We start from the raw sequence: 24,400 nt of genomic DNA, 5'->3' as shown, positions 1-24,400 counted from the left end.
CAGAGAAGGCTCTCCCCCTGGGGGTCGCCAGCCGGCATTGTCTGGCCGACGGCACCCTAAGGAGGCCCTCTCTGTGGGAGCGGACTGGTCGAAGGGAGGTGTTTGGTAGGAGGCGGTCTTGCAAATAACTAGGTCCATTGCCATGGAGCGCTTTAAAGGTTGTTACTAACACCTTGAAGCGCACCCGGAAGGCCACAGGAGGCCAGTGCAGCTCGCGCAGGAGAGGTGTTACATGGGAGTATCTAGAGGCCCCCAGGATCCCCCGCGCAGCCGCATTCTGAACTAGCTGGAGCCTCCAGGTGCACATAGCTTTATGCTTATCTGATTGCCCATCCAAAAGTTTCTGCTGGATCATATGTCAATGACCAAAATGATATCAACTACTCTTGTTATTCAGCAGAGCACCAGAGGGAAGGACGAGAAACAATGGTTGGAAACTGATCAAAGAGAGAAGCAACTTGGATTTAAGGAGGACAATTAACCAGTGGGACAGCTTGCTTCCAAAAGTTGTGAATGTTCCAACATTGGAAGTTTTTAAGAAGAGACTGGACAGTCACTTGTCTGAGATGGTATAGGTTCTCCTGCTTAAGCAAGGGGCTGGACTAGAAGACCTCCAAGGTCCCTTCCAGCTCTATTCTATTCTACTCTCAAGTCTCTGACCCATTAACTCATTCAGATGATATTATGGCAAGTGGAAAAGGAAATCTGGCATCCTGCTTGAATAGCTTTTTTTTTTTTTTGCTTTAGTTGCTTGCTTGCTTGTTGTAATTTTTTCTTTTAATCAATTTTATCTGTAATAGAAAAATAATGTGGACCATGCATCATGTACATGGACACTATAGGAATGTTGAATATATTTGCCACCTTATTTGTAAAAAATAATAAAGGTGGGATATAAATAAACAAATACATGTAGTATGTATGCACAGTAGTCTTTTATATTTAAAATCTTACATATGTTACCATACCATAGTCTCTTCTTCATTTGCTGATTTTTCCAAAGAGGGAAGGTACCACTGCACACAAAGTTCCTTCATGGGAGTACAGGTTGCTTTGTTGTCTGAATGCATGTCTATCTCAGAAGTAAAAGTACTGGAAATCATTTTCATAGATGCTGTTTTTTGAGAAATTCCACATGATCCTAGAGTTCCCTAAAAGTTATACACCCATTTATGAGAATATTTAACTTTAAAATATGTTTAAAACTATGAACTTGCTATATAATACTTCTAATAATTTGCTACATAATACTATTATTTTATTACATGGATATATATCCAAGATATGCTTATCCTTTAAGTAGTATGGATAACTGTTGGATCTGGCAGAATGAGAGCTGTGACTACAACATAAAGCTTTTGATGTGTCCCTGCACAATAGATACAGTGCCCTTGTTGAACTTAATATGGATATTAAGGGGGCAGATTCAGCTCTTTGGGAGGACGATGATGTCTCAACTGAGCAGGGGATTGTGTTCTGTGAGGAAGAAGTTGCTTTGGATAAGGGAAGGTATGAATCAGGTTTTACAAATCAACAATTTGAAGTGAACAAAGTATCTAAAAAGAGAAGCCACCTTCTGGTGACTCACTTGTAAAAGGTGTCAATTTAGGAAAGGATGTGGAAGTTTTAAAAGAGACGAGGTGTCTGCCTGCTGCTACTGGCAGCAGAGAAAAGAGGCACTTTGTTAAGGTAGTCAAAAAAGCTAGTAAGGACTGTGATGTTGATATTGTTATGCATCTTGACACTATTAATGTCCCAAAAAAGATGTACTTTCTGTGCAGAAGGATTTCCAGAGTTTGGGACAGGAACTTAGCAGGATAGGCTGTAGTCTTAGTTTTTCAGAGGTTTTACCTGTATATAAGGAGCAAAAAGGAAAAAGCCAGGAATAGCCAACACTCCAGAAGATAAGCTCAAGATACAGAAAGATCTCAAAAGACTTGAACACTGGGCCCTATCTAACAAAATGAAATTCAATGGTGAGAAAAATAAGGTTCTCACCAGGGAGCCCTTGGTAGTGCAGTGGTTAGAATGCAGTATATAACTCCACCCATAGCCTGGATTTTGATCCTGGCAGGGCTTGAGGTTGACTCAGCCTTCCATCCTTCCGAAGTCAGTAAAATGAGGACCCAGATTGTTGGGGGCAATATGCTGACTTTGTAAACTGCCAAGAGTGTGCTGTAAAGCATTATGAGGTGGTATATACGTTTAAGTGCTATTGTTATTGCTAAGGTCTACATTTAGCAAGAAAAACCAAATGCACAGGTATAGACTACGCGGTACCTGGCTCACAAGTAATAACTGAAACAGTGATCTTGGAATACTAGTGGACAATCACTTAAATATGAGCCAGCAGTATGTTGCAGCTGCCAAAAAAAGCCAACACAGTGCTAAGCTGCATTAACAGAGGGATAGAATCAAGATCACATGAAGTGTTAGTACCACTTTATAATGCCTTGGTAAGACTACACTTGAAATACTGCATCCAGTTTTGCTACAATATAAAAAAGATGTTGAGACTTTACAGAGAGTGAAGAGAAGAGCAACAAAGGTGATTAGGGGACTGGAGGCTAAAACATATGAAGAATGGTTGCAGAAACTGGGTATGTCTAATTTAATGAAAAGAAGGACTAAGGGTGACATGATAGTAGTATTCCAATAGCTAAAGGGCTGCAACAAAGAAGAGGGAATCAACTTGTTCTCCAAAGCACCTGAAGGCAGAACACAAAGCAATGGATGGAAACTAATAAAGGAGAGAACTAACTTAGAATTAACGAGAAATTTCCTTACAATTAGAACAATTAATAAGTGGAATAACCTGCCTCCAGAAGTTGTGAGTGCTCCACCACTGGAGGTTTTGTCTTAAATGGTATAGACCTAAACTGGAAATTAATCCATCCAAAGATTGTTTTTTATATCATGAAAACTCACTATATAATTGTAATGACAGATTTTTGTTTATTCTTTTTTTGTATTTTTGCTGTATAATCTTTTTCTTTCCTTAAGGATTTATCTAGTAAACTGTTTACATATCACTCATTTTGCAATATTTTATGTATGTTTGAAACTACTAATAAAAACTGTTAGAAACAGACTTCAGGCATTTAAAATACAACCTATATAACAAAAGTATTATTTGATATTCTGTCCCCTGTTTAGATGGGAAAGCAATCCTAAAATGTCAAAATGTTTTTTTCCTACCTTCCCCAAAGAAAAAAAATGGTAAAAGATAGATTTTATCTATTAATCAAATGTATATAACCACCCATCTTATCAGTTTAAGAATTTACATGATATTGCTCAAATAATAGAATAAATCTTCACAGCACAGGCAAATAATGACTACATCATAATCATATATCTAAATAATAATAATAATAATAATATTTTCTTTTATATTGTAAATTCTTTTTATTATTTATTGTAATGGTTCTTAATATTTAATAAAACATATTTCTATTCTGATGCCAAAAGAACCAAAACAAAACCCTTTTGGCAGCTTATGTAGAATAAATAATATAATCATTTTATTAGGTATCTTATATATTTTACAGACGAATGGAATATTAATATGTATTAATACATTTTAAAGTTATGATTAAATCTCAGCTTACCTTTCCAATTGCAGTCAGGCTAAAGAAAGGCTTCTCCAAGCCATACAGCTGTTTTGGAGGTTCTTGAAGACAGCAGCCAGAATAAATGGGCAAATGGTTTTTTAAAAAAGAATGAAGTTTTGCCAAGCGCAGGGCAACTGTTGTGTCAAACACCGAGGTATACAGCACATCTTCTTTAACAAATAAGCCTTTTCCTGCTTTTGGGACAGCTGTGGAAAATAATAACAGTACAGGTATGTATGTATGTATGTATGTATGTATGTATGTATGTATGTATGTAATTTATTTAGCTGGAATTCTATAGCAATATGTACAGCCTATTATAAAAATTACAAAATAGCTCACTTGCATTTCAAAGCAGAATTTTTGAGATATTACTATTCAGGAGGAATAAATCAAAATACAGATTTTTCGATAATATCTCACATGAAATTATAGAGTATACTTCAGGTAACTGTCAAGCCTGGCAATAGTTTTTCTCAGATCTTGGGACATTCAAAAATATTAGTGGTAGGTCCTAGACCAGTGATGGCGAACCTTTTAGAGACCGAGTGCCCAAACTGCAACCCAAAATCCACTTATGCATCTCGGGTGCCGGGTGGGTGTGGCCCATTAGGTGGGTGTGACCCATTGGGTAGGCGTGACTGTGGTGGTAACAGCAGACTGGGTGGGACTAAAAAGTTCAATCAATCAATTCCAACTTTGCAAGATCTTTTTTTTTCCCCGCAAGAAGTTGAAATTGACTAATTGATTGAACCTTTTTTTTTTTGCACACGGCGGCAGAGGCCCAAAGTGAAAAGGTTTTATAAAACCCAGCTGAAAGCCTAGGACTGGGGCGACGGTACGCGTGCCCACAGAGAGGCCTCTGAGTGCCGCCTCTGGCACCCGTGCCATAGGTTTGCCACCACTGTCCTAGACCATATTCTTTCTTAGAAACTTTGATTTATCTAGATCTAGTTACCCTCTCCTTATTTAGTGACCAAGTCCCATTTCAGACCTGACTGAGAGACAGAAGAAGACACTGCAAAAATCACTGGTTGCTGCTGGGTCATTCAGATAAAATTCTCTCATACAACTACACTAGTATTACTCTCACTCTGGCATGTGTTGAAAATTGGTTGTAAATGCATACATTGTCAGAAAATGAATTTTATTACTACTGTATTTGAAAATGGCTGCTAATTGAAGATAGTTGCTAAAAGTGGAGTGGTGTGTTAGTCTATATTAATCAGCAGGAGTTCTTCTTACATTTTATTGAAGACTGTTCCACAGCATTATCAAGAAATGCTAGAGCAAGAGTGTCCAGACTGCAGCCCACTGGCAACATGCTGCCCTGGACAGCTAGGAACGCATCCCCACAAGATCCTAAACTTTTAACATTATAGTGTGATGTATACACATTAGCTATATTATATGTTTTATATGTGGCCCAAGACTATTCTTCATTACTCAATGAGGTCCAGTCAAGCCAAAAGTTTGGACATCCATCTGCTAGACATTGTACTCAGATGGTTAATACCTTTCTCATGCAAAATATCAATTCTACATTGAGTTAAAACACTGCCCAATACTACTACCACTGCTACTCCATTTGTACTACTTACAGTAATCTAAGTCTAAAGCCCACAAGCAGGTCAAAAATAGAGGGAAATTGCACGATTTCCTAATGTTCCTGGATATATCTGTACAATGGCTAAATTAAGTGGGAAGGAAAATTAAATCTTTTACAAAACTGCATTTTTAAAATGAAATACTTCTTATTTAATACATTAAAAGATGGATGGTAATCCATATATTTAAAAATGCAGCTTCTTTTATAAAAGTTAGGAAAACAATCAAACAATAAAGCTAGTTTCCTTTGTGTAATTTATCAAAATACTGATGCCGGAACATGGGTATACTATTTCATAGAAACACTGGACCTGGTTGTAGCACAATATTAAATATCTAAGATATATTACTTCTTCAACAGAGCAGAGCTTCCTACCCGCCAGCGGACTCAGGTTCAAAAACCTGGTTAAGTATGTATGGTAGCGTAGTACATGAAGCCAAGGTATTTCCAGTTTGCCTTGGCTTTCTTTAGAAGAGGCTCTTTCAACTCCATCAATTTCTGATTTTGTCTCTTGTACGGAACACACCATGGGAATTTTATAAGTAACTTCATATTTTCCTAGAGTATGAAATATTAACAAAAATTAAATGAAACAATATAACTAAGCAGTAAATTTTAAGAATTTATACTATGCTAAATTTAGCAATAGAATTAGCTATAATACATAGATAGGTACAGAGCTGTAATACAGAGATGTAATACACAGGTAGTTTGGGATTATTTTCTTCAATGGATAAGTGTACAAGTATGTTTTTGACTCATTGTTTATCTAATTTTAGGACTTATGTGGAGAACAGATCATGTTTTAGATCACATTTTTGCAGAATATTAAAACTTCATAAGGATCCTCAAAGTTTTAAGCCCCGTTGTCTCTGTTCCGGTAAGCATATTTTGGATAACTTACCAGTGCTACCCAATAATTCTCTGCCAATAGTAAAGGCTTTCATTATTACATGGCTATCTTATGATTATTGACTAATCTGGTTTCAGGCCATTTCCTTTTGATCTTGCCAGATTTATCTGTTTAAATCCGTATTTTGTAATACACACACACGTGTAAACCAATACCTTTACTGCATTTTAAGCAACAAAGTGATTTTTTTCTCTAAATTTAATAATAGAGCCTCCCATTTGCTATATATTTTAATGATTGCTTTATTTCACCAACTGATAGCATTGTGAAACAACTTTTTATTGAAATGCATTATGAACAAACATTTGTGAAGTTTGGGATCAAGAGCATAATAGCATATTACTTGTACCATTTAACAATAATTATATAGACATAACTAGCAAATTAATTAAATTATCTCTGCCAGAAAAATATTGCAATGTTTACAAACAATATAATTGAAATTACATTTTTATGGATTCATTTAGGACTATAAGTGGCAAATTTTTATCTTACTATTTAAAAACAAGAAAAATACCCATTTTTTTTGTCACTGTGGCTTTTCTTTTTTCTCTGTCACCTAAAATGGATAGTCATGAACACTCTAATTTTCTACTGTATCAACATTTATACCATATAACAATATAATATGAAAAGCAAATACCAGACAAAAAATCTTTGTAAGAAGAACTGAGATCCAGAAGAGCAAATTCAGGCATAATTTGTTGCACTCTTTGTCTCATGTGATACAATTTAATAGCCTTTCTTCCAGTTAATTGCTGGGAAGTCAGAATTGCTTCACTGACCTAGATTTAAAATAGTAGACTTAAAACTAGAAACATATAAAAATTATCATACTAGACTAATTAATCTTCTCAGCAGAGTCAAAGGTTGAGGTGAACAGTCACTGTTAAACATACTACAGCGATACAAAAAGGAACCCTGATTCTACACTAAAGAGAAGCCTTGAAATGTTTAAAATTTGCAAATGTTAATTAGTAAATTAACCTTTAAAATGTAAAATAATTTTAACAGCAATATTGCTGAAATCAGCCATTATGATTTCATAAGTTTCAGCAGATAACTTAATGATACAAAAATAATCTTAAAGGTAAAATTACAAAGCTTGTCTAATAAAGGTAATCCTCATTTAGTGACTACTACTGAGACCAGCAACTAAGTTGTTAAGCAAAACTAAGTGAAGCAGTGATTGTGTTTACAATCTTATTTTAGCTTTGCTTTGCTTTATAGATCTGTGAAGTCACAAATTTAGGTTCTGTTGTAAAATTACTTTTTCATCACTGTGAACCGTTGCTAAACAAGGACTACCTGCATATAAAAGATACAAAATACTGCCATTATATCCTTCCTTTATTCCTTCCAATGTAAAATAGAAATTCCCTTGGGTGTTTCTCCATCAGAAAGCTATGTGGGGAAAAAATAAGTGAAGATAAATCAACAAAAAGCACCACAAACCTGTGCAGCACTTCTTACAGCAATCCAGGCTTGTACTCTGTACATTTCAAGAACGGTAATTTCCGCAGAAGTAGTTGGAAGTCTGTTATTAAACTGAATGTAACAAAGATTGATTCAGGTTGGAACAAAGTGACAGATTATGAGAAAAAGCATCTATGTACATTTAAAAAATTATATCACCAGAAAAACTTCTGAAATGCTATGAAAAAACAATTAACCTTAATGGAAACATACATATCTACTCTGAAATAGTCATTGATTTACTCAAATGTAAGTGTGTAGAAAATTACTTCTTAATGGTTTATGCTCTTTTTCCTTATTCTCTGTCCCTTAAATGGAACAGCAATTTTGTTTGCTTGTTTCAGAAAGGTACCTGATATTCACTCAGTTCCCAGCCGTTTCAATACAGAATAAGCACTCTGAAACTCTGGCTAAGGTTCCTCAGTATGGTGCTGATAAGTGCTATTGTATCTGCAAACACTTTCCCAAAGGTCTCTTTCTCACCTGATGTTAATTTTTTTAAATTCTTTTCATTTTAAAAAAAACAAATTCAGCATGCTGCAAACTGAAAGACGAGCATGAATTTTATTTCTGAGAAGGTCTCTGAGATCAAAAGCCTTCCTAGAATTTAAAAATGTTAAATAAATGCAACACAATGCTTCAGTGATAAGTATGCTTGCATGTTTACTCCAAATAAAATGACAAACCAGTGGTATAGACTAGGATGGAGAAAGAATAATATTACATATTTCAAGGAAGTTACAAATTTTCCAAAGTGTCCTAGGCATTAAATAATATACTTCTTTAAATATTCAACCACTAATCTCATTTAATATAGTAAAAAACAACTTTGTTCTCTCCTGTTGAATCACTACACTCCTGTTGAAATGTTGTATATATTATTCTTTTAACCTATTGAGCCAATTCATCAGCTATTTTACCCATAGCAATCAAGAGGGATTTTTTGTATTTTTTGGCTGCCACTCAGTGGTTGTCTGGATTTGTGAAGCCAAGACACATGAGCAGTTCAGCAATTATGCTGAAGAGCTGGTATTTGAGAAAGGGAGTAAATTGTGGTGCTGCGGCCACAACTTGGCTTACCTGAAGCAACCCAGTTTGATGGTAATAACAATATTTTATTAGAAAGCAAACAATAAAAAGGTGAACACTAGGCTCCCAGAAAAGCATTGAAAGCTTGTTGAGCAGCCCTGAGCAAAGGCAAAATGTTTTAGGTAGACCCCTCTGGGCAATCTTTTATTATTTTTCCCTTCCTACTAGGTCAACATGCTATCCATACTATCTCTGAGATGTGATTGGTGAATAGAAATAATATAATTTACTGGGCCACAAGTTCCTCACTGATTCTTCCCCCTGTTGTCATTCTCAGTTAATTTAGCTTCCTGTGAATATTTTCACGAGGGCACTTTAAACAGTTCACTTGAGGAAGGGGGGGGAATGTCAGATTTGGTAATGAATGCAACTTACAGGTGTAGGGTATCTTTTACCATGAGAGTGGGAACTTAAAAGTATCCTAAAAACATAACGCCAGGGAATAGTGTCAGAAACTGGGACTTTACTGAAAACAGCAGCTAATGAGAAGGGAATTTCCTGCCAGGTAGGCTAAAGAAAGACTCAAGTATTTTTATTTAGTTTCAATTACTTGTTGTTGGTGTTAAACCAATCACAGTCTGGTTTCTTGTCTTCACATTAGATGATCAGTAAACCCAGAGTTTTGGGGTTTTTTTGTCATAGAACGCATGGAACAGCGTTCCGGCACCTTTTTTCAACGGAATTTGTGGAACTAAAAAAAGTTCAGTCAGACCTTCCAACTTCTTGTGAAAAAAAAAAAAGATCTCACAAGGAGTTGAAAGGTCTGACTGAACTTTTTTTTAGTCCCACAAACTCCGTTTCCCTGCAACAGAAGAGAAACACGCCAGAGCTGGAAAGCAGCTTAGCAAAGAAATGCTTTCGGGAAGAGGGAGGAGCTGCGCCGGGAGGAGAAGTGGCAAGAAATGGGGCTGCCATTTCCAGAAGGGAGAGGGAGATGTGGGGCAATGCCAGGCAGCAAGCAAGTGCTGTTCTCTGCTCTGCATCCCTGCGCAAAGCTGCTGTGTTCTCCGTTCTCCATGAGACAGGCGACAAAGGACTGGTGGAGGGAGGTGGTGGGGGAAGCTTGTGCCGCCTGGTCACGGCGCAAGCCACGGGAGAGTTGGCGGAAAACAAGGAGGTGGCTACACCCGGGCAAGTGATCTGCGGGGAAAAGCTTAAAGAAAGCCCCTCCAGTGGCGCACAGCAGCAGCGGACCCATTCACCATCACTCCCCCCTGGTTCTGAAACGGCAGAGGGGAACCGGGCCTACCCCGGTCATCCCATCCACCTTAGCATGGCAGTCCGGCTCGGGAGGGGAGTGAAAGGTTGCTGATCAAGGAATGGCCTGGCCGGTGGGGGGGCTGAGTTTCAGCACCTTTTTTCTTACAAAAAAAGCACTAAAAACAATACATTTACAAATAGAGTGGCTTCAGGAGAGTTCTGGTCTCTTTTGCAGCCAAAGAAAGACAGAGGAATGTCAGGGACCTGACTGAAGGAGGTCGTTTCACAGAAAACTAGCAGAACTAATTGGAGCTACAAGATCTGCTGGCATGGAGCAGATCATTTCAAGCCACTTCTGCAATGCCCATTTATACACATCATCTTGATGTGGGATATTCAGGAAAATATCATTTCCAAAGTGTAGCATTCCAACTATTCTTGAACTGGCTGGGTTGTGGGAAGGGACAGATAGAGGCAGAGGCCTGCAGATATATGCTCAGAGACTTATTAATGGGTTGTCCTCACACAAGGCAAAGAAGCTATGTGAATTTGCGCTTAGATACTCCACATCAATATTCCAGGGATCAGCATAATGCAGTTCTTTTCAAGATGAGGTCCTTTTGGAGGGTCCACAAAGTGAAATAAATAAATATTTTAACATTTTGCAGTTTTAATTTCTAATACAGTATATATATTGATAAATTTAACCACATAAATCAAAGCTTCTTGGAGTCATCAATCATTTTCAAAAATATAGAGTGGTCCTGAAACCAAAAAATTTGAGAACTGCAGGGTATTTAGCAACCACAACTGGGAGAAGCAACTGGATTATTAAATGGAGCAGACGCTAGGATTGGTCACATATTTATTTTTTCTCACCATTGTAAATGTGAACAATTACTTAACAAGGACTGCGGCACATATAACATTGATTCTTATACAATAATGGTAGGATTTCAATCATATTACCTAGCCCTCCCATCAATTTAACTTCATGCCAACCAGATGCAGGAACGTTGCACAAAGCAATAACAATGTCTCTATATTCAGGCATATATCTTTATAGACCAGTAATATAATATTAAACTTGGTGCTTAAATATATGGTTAGCGTTAAAAAGAATTATACATACCCTCTGCTTAAATGTTCTTCCTTTCACAGTACCTGAAGTTGGAGACTCTTCCTTGTTTGTACATAAATAAAAGTAAAGCAGCGCTATCTCCATGTATGATCTTCTTATTAATCTGCAAAAAATAAATGAAAAAGCAAGGAATCCAAACATCATGTTAGCATTTGGCAAACATTTATATTGTTAAGTGAATAAGTTTTATTCATCCAGGCCTTTAAAATTTCTTATGGTCTGAACTTTTCAGTGTAAATTGTATGTTTTAATTATTGTTTTCTTTTAATTGACATACTAATCTAAAGGACATAGGGGGAAAAAACTGCTCACCCATAGTGCTGATAACTCAGCAGGCTTAAATTTATGGCATCCAGCAAGCTGTCAACAGCTAATTCTGATTTATTAAGACCTAATGAATCAAGTTGCCGTTCTATTCTTCCTAAAAATGACACATATAAATTTATTGAAAGAGATTTGTTTTTTCTAATAGAGCTAATAAAGCAAAATACTTTTTTCTTTTAAATTATGTTTTCTTAAAAATGTTTTTTAAAAGACAAAGACAAAGAGAAAAAAATGAAGAAAAATGAAACAGAAATGAGGAAATGGAATTTACAAGTATCAAGGTTTCAGTGTTAAATATTTCATTAATTAGTTTTAAGTAACTTAAACGACAGAAAACTACAAATTACAGATCACAAAAAACTACAGATCACTGTTAAAATCCAAATAATATATAAATATCAATAGTAGAAATCAACACAATATAAATCATAAAATAAAATTAAGAATGAGAGTAAATTCTATTGAGCAGCTGAAAATGTAATTTCATCTAATAGATTATTAAGAAATAGCATATTAAGATTTTATGTTTAGAGAAATTCAAACAAGTACAAATACATATATAGAATTGTAATCCAAAAATGTCCAAGTTGAATTAAATTCTGCATCAGATTTACTTTTAGCATACAATACAATGTTGATGTAAGTGATGACCAGGCTGAGACTGGGGGAGGGGTCAAAGGCATCATCAGTCATGAGTCCCTTTATGCCCACAAGAGATCTAAGTTCAGCCCACCTTCAATTCTTTTGACTCTTATCACCAATTTGCTTTGACCAATATTAGTTCAAATTCTTGCAGAGAACTTAAGCTTGCAATAAATCTTTATACTCATTAAAACTACCTAGATTTTCTGATTTCCTGGGGCTTGACAGTTATTAGATATCAAGACATATACCCATAACTTAATTAGCCACTCATCTGCAGAGGGAGCTATACATACACTACTTTGCAATAGGAAGCACAGAATATACACAACAAAGAACTATAAACCATTAGGGAGCCAGGTTACCAAATCTCCAGGTCTCAAATGCAACATGAAATTTGAACAGTCCTTTAGAAAAAAAAAATGAGTTGTATATTACCTTTTCGAAAAAGAAGTTCTGCTTCTAGATCTAAATCTTCTCTTACTGATGCTATAGAAAGATTTAGTGCTGTTTCTGTGTATTGTAGGGCTTGTACCCACTGCAACTCACTTTGTGGTCTGGATTTACATGATAATTCTAAAGTTAAGGTATGCCCTAGAAATCAATTTGCAGGAAATTATTTCACCAAATTTTTCTAAAGCAAAATAAAGTCAAACATTGAATAAATGAAATGTAGTCCCTTAATACAAGAAATGAATTATTCCAGACATATAATTTGCAATTGGAATTTAGAAGTGAATACTGTACATTTTCTATAAACTATATACAGGTAGTGTCTTGCTTAATGACCCTAACTGGGACCAAGAACTCCACTGCTAAGCAAAGCAGTTGCTAAGTGGAAGTCCTATGACTATGACTGTGCTTTCCAACTGTTTTGGTCTTCTACACATCAAAAGCAATCTGACTATGCCAGCAGCAGGTAAGGGTTAAGCAAAAGAATGACTGCCCACAGAAATTGCTTGCTTTTTTTTCCTCCCCCTTCCCCTCACAGAGAGGAGACATTGGAGAAAAAACAATTTCACAAGAGTACTGTAAATTGCAGTTTCTTGCAATTCCTCTCTCCAATCTTTCTGCTCTGCAAGCTCAGGCACAGGAGGACAACATATGCTGACTGTAATGGTGATCATGTTGACTGAGGGATATTGAAAAAGTCATACATAACCATAAAGGGGCTGTAAAGTTATTTTTTTCACCACCGTCATAACTTTAAATGATGACTGAATGAATGGTTGATAAGCAATGACTACCTGGACAAACTAATGAACAGTGCCCACAGAAGAACAAGAACAATGCTAGGCCAACAATCAATATATTAATTCATTCAGTCCCAATTTTCAAAAGATTCCAGACGTTGTGACACCATCATAATGACAAGTGATTCATACTATGTATTAATCAGACACTACAGTCAACGTAAACAAATTATGGAATTAAAACTGTTAGAATCACAACTGATTAATTAACCTAACATATAAATTGGAATAATTGAAAGTCAATTTATCTTTTAAAAAAATACTTTTGCAAAGGATCTTCCATGAAATGTTGACTTTAAATACAAAATCATATAATTTCCATATAATTTATATTTTATTAATTCTCACTCCATTATATCTGTTTATTCCATCAATACTTTTTCAATACTCAAGGAAAACATAAAAGTTATGCAGCAAAATCAATAACTTAAGATATGCTGACAATACAGTTCTGCTTGCCAGTAAGCATGAAGACCTTCAGCTCCTCATCAACAGAGTCACAGAAATATCTGAAAAATATGGCTCGAAGCTTAACACCTCAAAAGCCAAGATCATGGTCGTCAGCAAACAACCCGTTAATTTACCACCAATAAATTCAGAAGGAATACCACTAGAAAAAGTTGAAAGGATCACACACCTCGGTTCCAATTTACATGAAAGCTGGGACATGACCATTGAAGTAAAGACGAGGATAGAAAAAGCTCGAACAGCATTCTTCAAAATGAAAAATGTCTTCTGCAGTCATGACATAAGCCTAAGACTGAAAATCAGGCTTGTCAGATGCTATATTTTTTCTATCCTGCTCTATGGAATAGAGAGTTGGTCTCTGACAGAAGGTCACCTGAAGAGACTAGAAGCATTTGAAATATGGATTTACAGGTGGCTGTTACATATAAGCTGGGTTGACAAGATCAGAAATGAGGTGATAAGCCGCCTGGGAAAGCCAAGGGAAATCATCAAAACAATTAAAAAACGAAAATTAGAATATTTCGGACATATGATGCAACACCCAGAAAAATACGGCATACTCCATTTAATCCTCCAGGGAAAGATTGAAGGCAAACGAGATCCAAGCAGAAGAAGAACATCGTGGCTTCAAAATCTAAGGGACTGGTTTGGACAAAACTCAGCAGCACTTTTTCGTGCGCCTGCTGATAAAAATAGGATCGCCAACATGATTGCCAATGTCCGATAACGGATATGGCACAAGAAGAAGAAGAAGCAAAATTTACAACCAGATCATCCCTGAAAACAGGAAAATCTGATAGTCGTGAGAAAAGCCCCTTAAAGATATTAAATAATCTTCAGAAATAATATTGTATTAAAAAGTCCTTACCTATTCTCATTTTGACTTTTGCTAGTAGTGCGATGTGTGGCAGGTATATGTTCATCATAGGCATTTTTAGAGTTGTTAAAGTAGGATCTTGTCCATGTTGTTCAAGTGATTGCCCCAAAATAAACAGCTGTTGAAAATGTCAAACTTTATAAGGAAAGATAAGCACATTATCAAAATATCTAAGGGACAAACCATTTAGTCCCATAATAACTCACAATAGTCCAACAGCATGAGACATCAATTTACTGACTAAGTAAATTGAAAAAGACAGAGAAGGGAATGGCTGGAAAATAAGAAGTCACACAGATATACTGGTATCTCATTGTCTAAGTAGATCATTTCCCACTTCATACTTCAAAGCTTCATTGAAGTGTCCACAAGAAAAGAAGGAAGTTAAAAAAAATACAAAAAAAATCAGAATTTGACTTTGGCCATCTATGACTTCTGAGTCCCAATATCAACACAAATTAAATTTTGTATTATATGTAAATACTCGGAGGGGAAATAATCTCAATATTCCCCAATGAGGATTCATGCTCATTAGGTCCTGATCACTAATTGTTTAGAGAAAAAAGAGAAAAAAAATTAACAGAGGTCTGTGGGAACAAAGAACACTCCAGTGGTATTGTATGAGGAGCTCAACTGATACTATTTTCAAATAAATAAAACACAGACTTGTAATTAGTATTTGTGTACCTAATTCATAGATGTCAATTATATTCCAAAAATAATCCATTCATTGTAAATCAGTTTCAGTAAATAAAAAATGATAATATTTTCTTCATATTGAACAACTGAATGGCAAATCAAGAGCCAATGATACTAAGTAGAGGATTTGGATCAGGGAGATCAGGATTGGATCCACAAATCTGACAGTAACTTTACCAATCTTTCTATCATTTTCAATCTGTCCATATACATGCATTTGCATTTACCGAATACGAATGTGATAAAAGGAACATACGTAAATTTCTTCTAAGAGTTTGAAATGCAGTTAGTTCATAGAGCATTGTCTAGTGTTAAAGATGCAAAAGATCAAAACAGTAAAAGATTCCTGCCACATGATCCATCTGAATTGCACCCACCCTTTGCATACTTGATCCAATTTCAAAAACAAAATTAAATGTGATTTGATTCCTGGCCTGGTTTTAAAAGTCCACCAATACATGATATTAATTTCATTTTGTATTTAACATTCAACTTTAAACTTAAAAATGCAGTAGCAGAGGATAAGACTGCTAAAAACCATCAAAATTTAAGCCTTTCCAATGAAGCTGTGGTCAGCGCTATTCATATTTAAGCAGTGAACACTGGAAAAAAACCAGTAACATGCAATTATTAGTATATACTTACCTGTTTAATTACTAGTGCATGTGCCTGAACTAATACATCCAACTGGTCAGTTTTAGATGACTCTGAACCATCTTCTGTTTCTGTTCTCATTATGTCAGCTAGCAGAAGCATACTCTGTACTAATATTAAATTAGCTGGTGGAGAAATCAGTGTCTTTTCTTCAAGCAACTTGATTACATTCTGTGTGAACAGAAGATAGATAGACAGACAGACAGACAGACAGACAGACAGACAGACAGACAGACAGATAGATTTATATCTTCAGCTCTCAAATTCTATTATCAAAGACATGTTTTCTAAATTTATCCTGTTTTCTATCACTACTCTCCTGCCAAGCAATGGTCCTGTTTTATAGATAAGTATTGTATACATAGTTCTTGACTGCAATATCTATAGAGTATAACTCTATAGTCCAGTGGTGGCGAACCTATGGCACACGTGCCAGAGGCAGCACTCAGAGCCCTCTCTGTGGGCATACATGCCATGCCCTGGAGATGGCAACCATCCCTCTTCAACCAGCTGCCCGCTAACTTGCTGAGGTCCCACATGGCCGGATGTATCCCAGCACCCATGCACTCACTGGCCTCTGTGTGCAGGGGCCGATGGTGTCAGGCAGCAGCCGCCCCAGCCCCTGCCTCACCTTGCCCTGTGACAATGGCTCCCCCACCCTGCCTCGCCTTGCCTCGCCTCACCCCGCAGGACGAGCCTCCTGCCCACCTGCCAGTGACCCCCTGGATCTCCCCCAACCCTGCCCGGCCCCCACAGGTGTACCTCCCCACAAGCAACATTGAGGTGATCACGTCCACCCTGGCCACACCCACCCAATCTGCCATGACCCCCACAGCCACGTCCACCCAGTGGGTTTTGGGTTGCAGTTTGGGCACTCGGTCTCTAAAAGGTTCGCCATCACTGCTATAGTTCATAGTCTTAAGGATTGCAGAGTTTTGAACAGTGTCTCTTCTCAAAATTAGATTCAATTTTGTTGGGAACCACTTATTACACAAATCTAACAACTAAGTTATAATCTCACTCCATGCAAAAATTATGTGACTACCAAATGCCTGAAAATGTTATTTCTGCATTTTCCTTATGAAATATTGAAATACTGTTAGGCAGTGATATGAAAATAATTATTCTCAGGTTATTTTAATGAAAATTAAACTATGAATAGCATCAAAATTCATTTGTTTCATAAGAATGATACTGGGAGAAAATTGATAATTCACTTTTGTGTTAATATACCTGTAAATGAAGCTTAATATCAGCCACTGGTAGTCTTTCTTGAAGGCCAAGTATAACGGCTTGCATAGTAATTTCAGCAAGAGTCTCAACATCATTGAATGCTTCAGCTTCCATTTGTACTTCATTAATCAGACTAGAACACTCTGTTAATTCATTTTCTTGAAGAAAAGTAAAATAATACCATCGAGAATAATTATGGTACAAAGGATCATTTTATAATACTGTATTATTGTAATTGATACAAAAATATTTGAGCACATCCAATATTATTTTACCAGAAATATTTTTAAAAGTATATTGCTTTTATTATCTCAATACAGCACATGTAGACCCTGCTTAACTATGGTAATTGGGACCAGAATGTTCATTGCTGCAGTAACTTTAAGTGAATTACCATGGGACATTAAATAAGGACTCCACATCATTGCGACTTCTGACTTCCTATAGGCTTCCCCACCGATTTTGCTGTGGGAAGTCTGTAGGGAAGGTCACAAATTGCAGAACACTGCAAAGGTCAGAAATCTGGATTGGTTTCTGAATATCCAAATCCCGATCACATGACTGTGAAATCATTGTGATAGCTGTAACTTTGATGAAGCCATAAATACTATTTATTTAGGGCCCCTGTAAGCTTGAATGGTTGCCAAAGAAGTAGTTGTTAACCAAGGAACCACCTATAGAGATTTACAATGTTACTTGAATGCTCAGGAGGACTCAATGTTTAATTATGATCTTTCACGTGGGTTTATAGTGCTAGCAAGATGCAATGAAAATCAGCTTCTATAAAAAAAGTATTTCTAGACAAGGAAGTAATCATTGGGAAATATGCATAAATATATAAAGATTTCTGAAGCAGTAACACAAATAGTTTTGAAAATTAAATTTTGTTTATGCATTTATCAGACTTTATATACTACTGATTACCTTTATATAATACTGATTACCTTTCATTGCTTCAATGCCTCTTGCCTGTGCTGTAATTGCAATCACTAATGCCAAACGACATTTTAACCATATGTGTATATTCAGATGTTCTCGTGCTGTTACATCATGAATTAGATTGGAATCCTCAGTATAAATCCTTCCATCATATCCCTAATCAAAAGGGGAAAATGAACTGGATTACTAGGTTTAATGTTCAATTTTTCTATAACTGATTAACATGTAGAATGTCTCTAATATAGTCATACTTACTAAAATGTTTTGTTAAATGTAAAATAAATAGCTTACAGTATGCCACATGGGATACTTCTGTATTAAACTAAATACCCATAAAATAACCATAGAATAATTTAAAAAGTATTTTAAAATTTATTATAAAATTGCTGCCCATAATGCTGTCGGCACTATACTCCCTCATCAACTTAATAAAATGTGAATACTGAAATACCTTATCTGTTTTCTCTGCATCTTTTTCCGAATTAGATGTATCTGTGAAAACTTCTGCATCTTGAAGAAGTTTTATTGTGGAAAAAACCAATGCAGCACTGTAACCAAAAAACACTCATGAAGCACTATTTTCAGCAAATGTTAGTTTTATTCCAGTAGAAAAAAATGAATTTATCAAAAATGATTTTTTATTCACCTGAAAGCTGTTTGGAGTCTCTGTTCAGCAATAGCTGCAAGCTGAAGTTTAGCTTCAATGAAAATTTCCAGCTCTACAGCTGAACACTTATATATCAGTGCACCATACTTATTTTGTATGGTTTCAAGAATGAAATTAATCCTTTCTTCAGCTTCTGCCAATAAAATTCCCTAAAATAATTAAAATTATATCACCGATCAATTAGGAAAAACTATTTTTTTTTAAAGAAACACAACTATTTAAATATGAGCAAACAACACCATTAAGAAACAAGAATTAAGTAGATTTAAATATTATAGACTGAAAATGTTTGCATTTAAATTCCTTATATTAATGAATATAATATTTGTTGACAGTATATTTGTGAATGTTAAGGCATTCATTGTTACTAATATCCACAAATATTATTAGTTTCACAGCTAGTTCTTCAAATAATACATGCATACTAAACAAATGATTCTATGCCATAACAAACATGCAATTGTAAGTGACTAACAGGGAAATATATATTACAATAATTAAAAATTCTCAAAATAAAAAAGAATCCCCCACAAAAAATATTATGTGTAGCTAGATACACCCATGAAATTAAGAACAAAGTTAATTTAAATACCCACATTTAATATTTTCTACCCAATAAACACAGATCAAGGTAATTTTCTAAAACTTTGTTAATATATCTAAGAAATGGGTAAGAGGATTACATCAACTTGGAAAATTATTCGGCAAAAGAAGAAGACCAGAGACAGATATAAGAGATTTGACTCGCCCTACCAGATGGACTATTAGGTGAATAAACATTTGTTTGAATATGGCTAAAATAACATAGAATTTTGAAGACAAAGGGGTCTTATAACAAGATGGATAAGAGATTTAAGTAATATAGTATGTTTTATAATATATGAAATTTTAAAATAGTAGGTTGATGTAACTTTTATTAATATATAAGTGAAATATAAACTGATTAAAAAGGATGTTATATCTAGATATTATAAGATAGATAAAAATGCATGATATAATGCATGATATAAAATGATATAAAATATTGGGAGGATGTACCTAAATGGGAAAAGTTGGACAGTTAGATGACTAATATGAAGAAATTACGACTAATAAGAATTGGATTGAATGTAAGGGAATTTAAGCAAACAAAAATTATAAAAATAGGATGTATGCTGAATTAATGAGATGATGGTTATGAAAATAATATAAGCTGAAAAAAATGTTATATAGAGAGATTATTATTATTTGTATGAATAAAAAAATGCCTATATCTAATCATTTATATATTGAAAATATTAAGAATTATATTTTGGCTAAGGTTGAAGAAGGAGAATACAAACGGGAGAAGGGGAGATCAAAGAAATATATCATTAATTAATATATTAAGTATGGAATTATCAAATTTAATTATTATTGATTGTTAATTATTTTTGTTCTTTTTTTTCTTGTTAAAATCTAAACCAAGACAACACGCTGTACACCAGGCACTGGAGATTATTATAGTTAAAAACTAATACAATATCTATAAAAAAATGTTGGAAATGTAATTATAAACCAGGTACATATCATGTGTGGTGAACATGTGTACAAGCAAAGAGATATTGGACAAAAATACATACTTGGCTAGAAAAGATGTTGGGAAAACATGTAGATTTTAAACCTGAACTTTTTTTATTGGATGTATTGCCAGAAAAGCTTGATAAACAAAGTGTATATCTGATTTTGCATGTGATAACAGCGGTAAGAATTATATTCGCACAATATTGGAAAAATGAAGAAATACCATCAGAGGAAGAAATAATTAAAAAAAATACTAGACTATGCGGAAATGGACAGACTTACTCTGAGGTTGAAAGAAAAAGAAACAGAATATTTTCAAACTTAGAACTTATTTTATCAATGGTTGGAGAAATGTACTAGGGATTAGGAATTTAATTTGTATTAGTAAATGATAAACTCAGACAACATATTTGTTGAATAAGCACGGTTGAATTGTATTAAAAAATCAATAAAAACTTATAAAAAAAATAGACTTTAGGAAAATGAATAATAAAACAAAAGTAGGTTTCACTGTCAAACATTCTTGGATATTTGCCTGCCAAAAAGAATGAGTAATTGGTCATTTCCATCAAAGAAAGTAATATGCATCAATTTGTTTACAATCTCAGCTTCCCTAACCTATACTCATGTCTTTGATGCTGTTCAATTGCTTCTGGCTCTTTGTGACCCAAGAGTCATCATTTCTGTAAGTCCACACACATTTTGCTATGTTCTGTATTAAAATCTAAGGATAGACTTTTATTTATTTTTCACATTTTTGAACTGCTCATTTTCCCCAATCTTGTTGAATGATTTTTGGAAATCAATGTATATTATGTTCACCACATTACCATGGTCAACTAAAGTGGTCACTCTACCAAACAAGGTAGGGAAAGCATGCAGAGCATGTTTCTAAAACTCTTTCTTACCCCTTAAGAATAGTTCTGCTCTAGGTCATATGACTGAGAAGGAAACAGGCTGTCTTAGAACGAAAGAGCTATCAACATTTGGAATTACTGCTTCATTCTCTCTCCCACAGGGATACATTAGGGAAATGTTTTTTTTAATCTCTGCAGATCCTGGGCAGCCATAACCCATTTTCAAATTTGTCTTTTTTGCCATCTTATTCAACCATACTATATTTGGTTCACCTCTGTTCAGTTTTTAAGTTACTGTGCTTATAGATCAGCAGATAGTCTTTATATATTTTTCTCCAACTTTCCATTAGATTGGAAAAAATAAAAAGACCACAATGGCTTAGCATAATTTATTCTTGATAGAACCTTGCTGGGTCCTGCCAAGTAGAATAATCTTTAAATGCTTAAAATCGACAGTACAGTAATCATATTCAAAGTTTTGCCCTGTATTAACATCAGACTGGCCTAACTGTAGTTACTCAGGCCTTTTGATTATTTTCAAGATATAACAAACCTCCACAGGGATTCCTCCTCCATTTCCTATGTCCTATGTCCCTTTTAATTCTTAGCTCAGTTGAAAGCCCCTTACAGTTTTTAAAAATCTCTTGTCCCTATTTTTAATCACCAGAATTTCATGCAAGTCTGCTTCCATCACCTTACTTTTCAGGAATTTCCAATCGTCCTATGCTGTTTGACCCCAGAATTTTTGCTCATGGGTTCTTATCTAGCATTTTTGTAAGCTTGCTGAATTTTTTTCTGAAGTCTAATGTACATGTATAATATGATGTTTCAATTTCTGTATCTGAATAAGCTGTATCTGTGAGGAAGTGACATGGTCACTTCCTCACAGAGTTATCACTGTTTTTAACTTTTCAGCCCTCTTCTCTCAGATCTAAGTATCAGATCTAAGAGGGCCAATCCTCCTTCAGTCTTCTGGAAAATGAAATAATCAACAAAACCAATGAGAGAAACTTTTGAGACTTTGCAATCTTGGCCAAGTTGGTTTTTCAATAGAGTTAAGGTAATTGAAATCTCCCACTATTTCTAGGTCTGTCTTCCCTGAAGGATCAATAATCTGGTCTAGGATGACTTTTATTCCAATCGTCAGCCTAGTTCAGCAGCTTGTATCATATCTGACAACCATATCTTTCTTGTTTCCTATTCTTTGTATTCTTACCCATCTCTTCTTCACCTGGATCTCAATACATGTGTATATTTTCTTGTACTGAAATCCTTTAGTTTATATAAATTGCTTTCCGAAAATACAAAAAAAATATTTTATTAATGTTGACTGTGGATGTTCATTTAATATATATATATAATTACCTTTAGAACAGAAACATTTAATGTATCTCTGTTCTTTTCAAGTTCTACAATCATGACAGATTCTCGTTTTCCACTTGTAAATCCTGGAGGTAATACATAACCTTTGTAAAAAAATAACATACACAATCAATTCCAATGAAAGCACTCAAAACAATGTTAACTCTTAAAATAGTGAAAAGGTGGCTACAAATGAATTATTCCTCTGCTACTCTCGTGTATTTACTATTCTCACGTATAATGTAGGATTCAACACATGCACAAGGATGCAAGGGAGTGTGTTGGTAGGGGTGTGCAAGAGATGGGATGCAGGTCAGCAGGGTGTACAAGGGTGAGAGGAGCTACATGACAGGCATGGCGAGGGTGAGATATATGAAGATGCAAGGGGGTCACAAGGGAGGGAGTACAGGAGGTAAGCAAGCATGCGTGAGGATGTGCAAGGATACAAAAGAGAAACAGCAAGGATCAGGGCGAATGGTTGGCATAGCATGAATGCAGGGAGGCTGAGGAGGGGTGTGGGTGGGGGAGACTTATCCAGCAACTTGCAACCTACCCTGCTGGCTTCCTTATTTATTTTCTGGGGAAGCTGTCAGAGAAGGTTGCAAATTGTGATTGTATGATTGTGGGGAACTGCAATTGATTGTAAAGGCAAACCAGTTGCCAAGTGCTGTCATGTGACTGTAGGGATGAAGAGCAGGTCAGAACTCCAAGGACCAGTTGCAACCCGATTCATTTACCTCTGTTGTAAATTCAAACAGTTGCTGAGTGAAGGGATGCAGGTTGAGATTACCTGTTTATAATAATAATTGCCACAGAGTATTCCCTACTTCATGTATGAATCAAAACAGCTGATTGGGAGATGTGACTGAAGTCTCCAGAAATAATTTAGATTAGAAAACAAAAATAAGACTTGCTGCACAAGTTATCATTAAAGAAGATACATAAAGAAATACACAAAGAGGGCAGCATTTTTCTGCTTCCTATCTTAAGCTGGAATAGTATGCATTCTACAGTGGAATAGAAATTGAATAATAATTCAAGTTTAATTATAACATTCAAAAAATTTTTATCTTAAGATCAAAAACAGCAGCTGAGCCTTCTTGATTTTTCTTGAAGATATTTCACTTCTCATCCCAAAAACTTCTTCAGTTCTAATTAACTGGTGGGGATGGAAAGGATTTATACTCTTTGTAATTAGAATATAAATTGAGCAGCCCTCTCCCAATAGAGGGGGAGGGATACGACATCATCTATCTCCAATCTATAACACAGTCTTTTCAACAGTTCCAAGAAGGCTTCACACCCTTTTGCCCCACTGAGGTGACCTTAAGGACACAGATAAACCTCCAAGCGGCCTCAACGACTCTCTAAAAGAATGCAAATGACCAGCTATCTGCAAGAAATATAAATCCTTCCATTCACCACCATCCAGTCAGAGCTGAAGAAGCTTCTTGGATGTACTCTAGAAAGAGTACAGAGAAGAGCAACAAAGATGATTAGGGGACTGGAGGCTAAAACATATAAGGAACGGTTGCTGGAATTGGGTATGTCTAGTTTAACGAACAGAAGGATGAGGGGGGACATGATAGCAGTGTTCCAATATCTCAGGGGCTGCCACAAAGAAGAGGGAGTCAAGCTATTATCCAAGGCGCCTGAAGGCAGGACGAGAAGCAACGGGTGGAAACTGATCAAGGAGAGAAGCAACTTAGAACTAAGGAGAAACTTCCTGACAGTTAGAACAATTAACCAATGGAACAACCTGCCTCCAGAAGTGGTGAATGCTCCAACACTGGAAGTTTTTAAGAAGAGACTGGACAGCCGTTTGTCTGAAATGGTGTAGG

General features: G+C 35.6%; 1 protein-coding gene across 1 annotated transcript in view; it reads right to left on the bottom strand.

The window, feature by feature from the left end:
- The window catches only part of CFAP54 (cilia and flagella associated protein 54), a 141,613-nt gene that overhangs the window by 15,645 nt on the left and 101,568 nt on the right, over positions 1-24,400 (bottom strand). The window contains exons 52-66 of the mRNA XM_029283473.1: positions 22,563-22,663; positions 18,778-18,947; positions 18,583-18,679; positions 18,137-18,287; positions 17,193-17,350; positions 15,951-16,130; positions 14,598-14,724; positions 12,447-12,602; positions 11,355-11,463; positions 11,034-11,145; positions 7,592-7,684; positions 6,780-6,921; positions 5,599-5,781; positions 3,612-3,820; positions 969-1,151 (exon numbers count right to left, since the gene is read on the bottom strand). Coding sequence (XP_029139306.1) covers positions 969-1,151; positions 3,612-3,820; positions 5,599-5,781; positions 6,780-6,921; positions 7,592-7,684; positions 11,034-11,145; positions 11,355-11,463; positions 12,447-12,602; positions 14,598-14,724; positions 15,951-16,130; positions 17,193-17,350; positions 18,137-18,287; positions 18,583-18,679; positions 18,778-18,947; positions 22,563-22,663 — 2,171 coding nt within the window. The remainder of the gene's footprint in view (positions 1-968; positions 1,152-3,611; positions 3,821-5,598; positions 5,782-6,779; positions 6,922-7,591; positions 7,685-11,033; positions 11,146-11,354; positions 11,464-12,446; positions 12,603-14,597; positions 14,725-15,950; positions 16,131-17,192; positions 17,351-18,136; positions 18,288-18,582; positions 18,680-18,777; positions 18,948-22,562; positions 22,664-24,400) is intronic.

The sequence above is a fragment of the Protobothrops mucrosquamatus genome, unplaced genomic scaffold (genome assembly GCF_001527695.2).
Source record: "Protobothrops mucrosquamatus isolate PMUCROS unplaced genomic scaffold, P.Mucros_1.0 scaffold102, whole genome shotgun sequence".
Lineage (NCBI taxonomy): Eukaryota > Metazoa > Chordata > Lepidosauria > Squamata > Viperidae > Protobothrops > Protobothrops mucrosquamatus.
The sequence above is the reverse complement of the archived record's forward strand: the minus strand, read 5'-3'. Positions and strand labels throughout refer to the sequence as shown.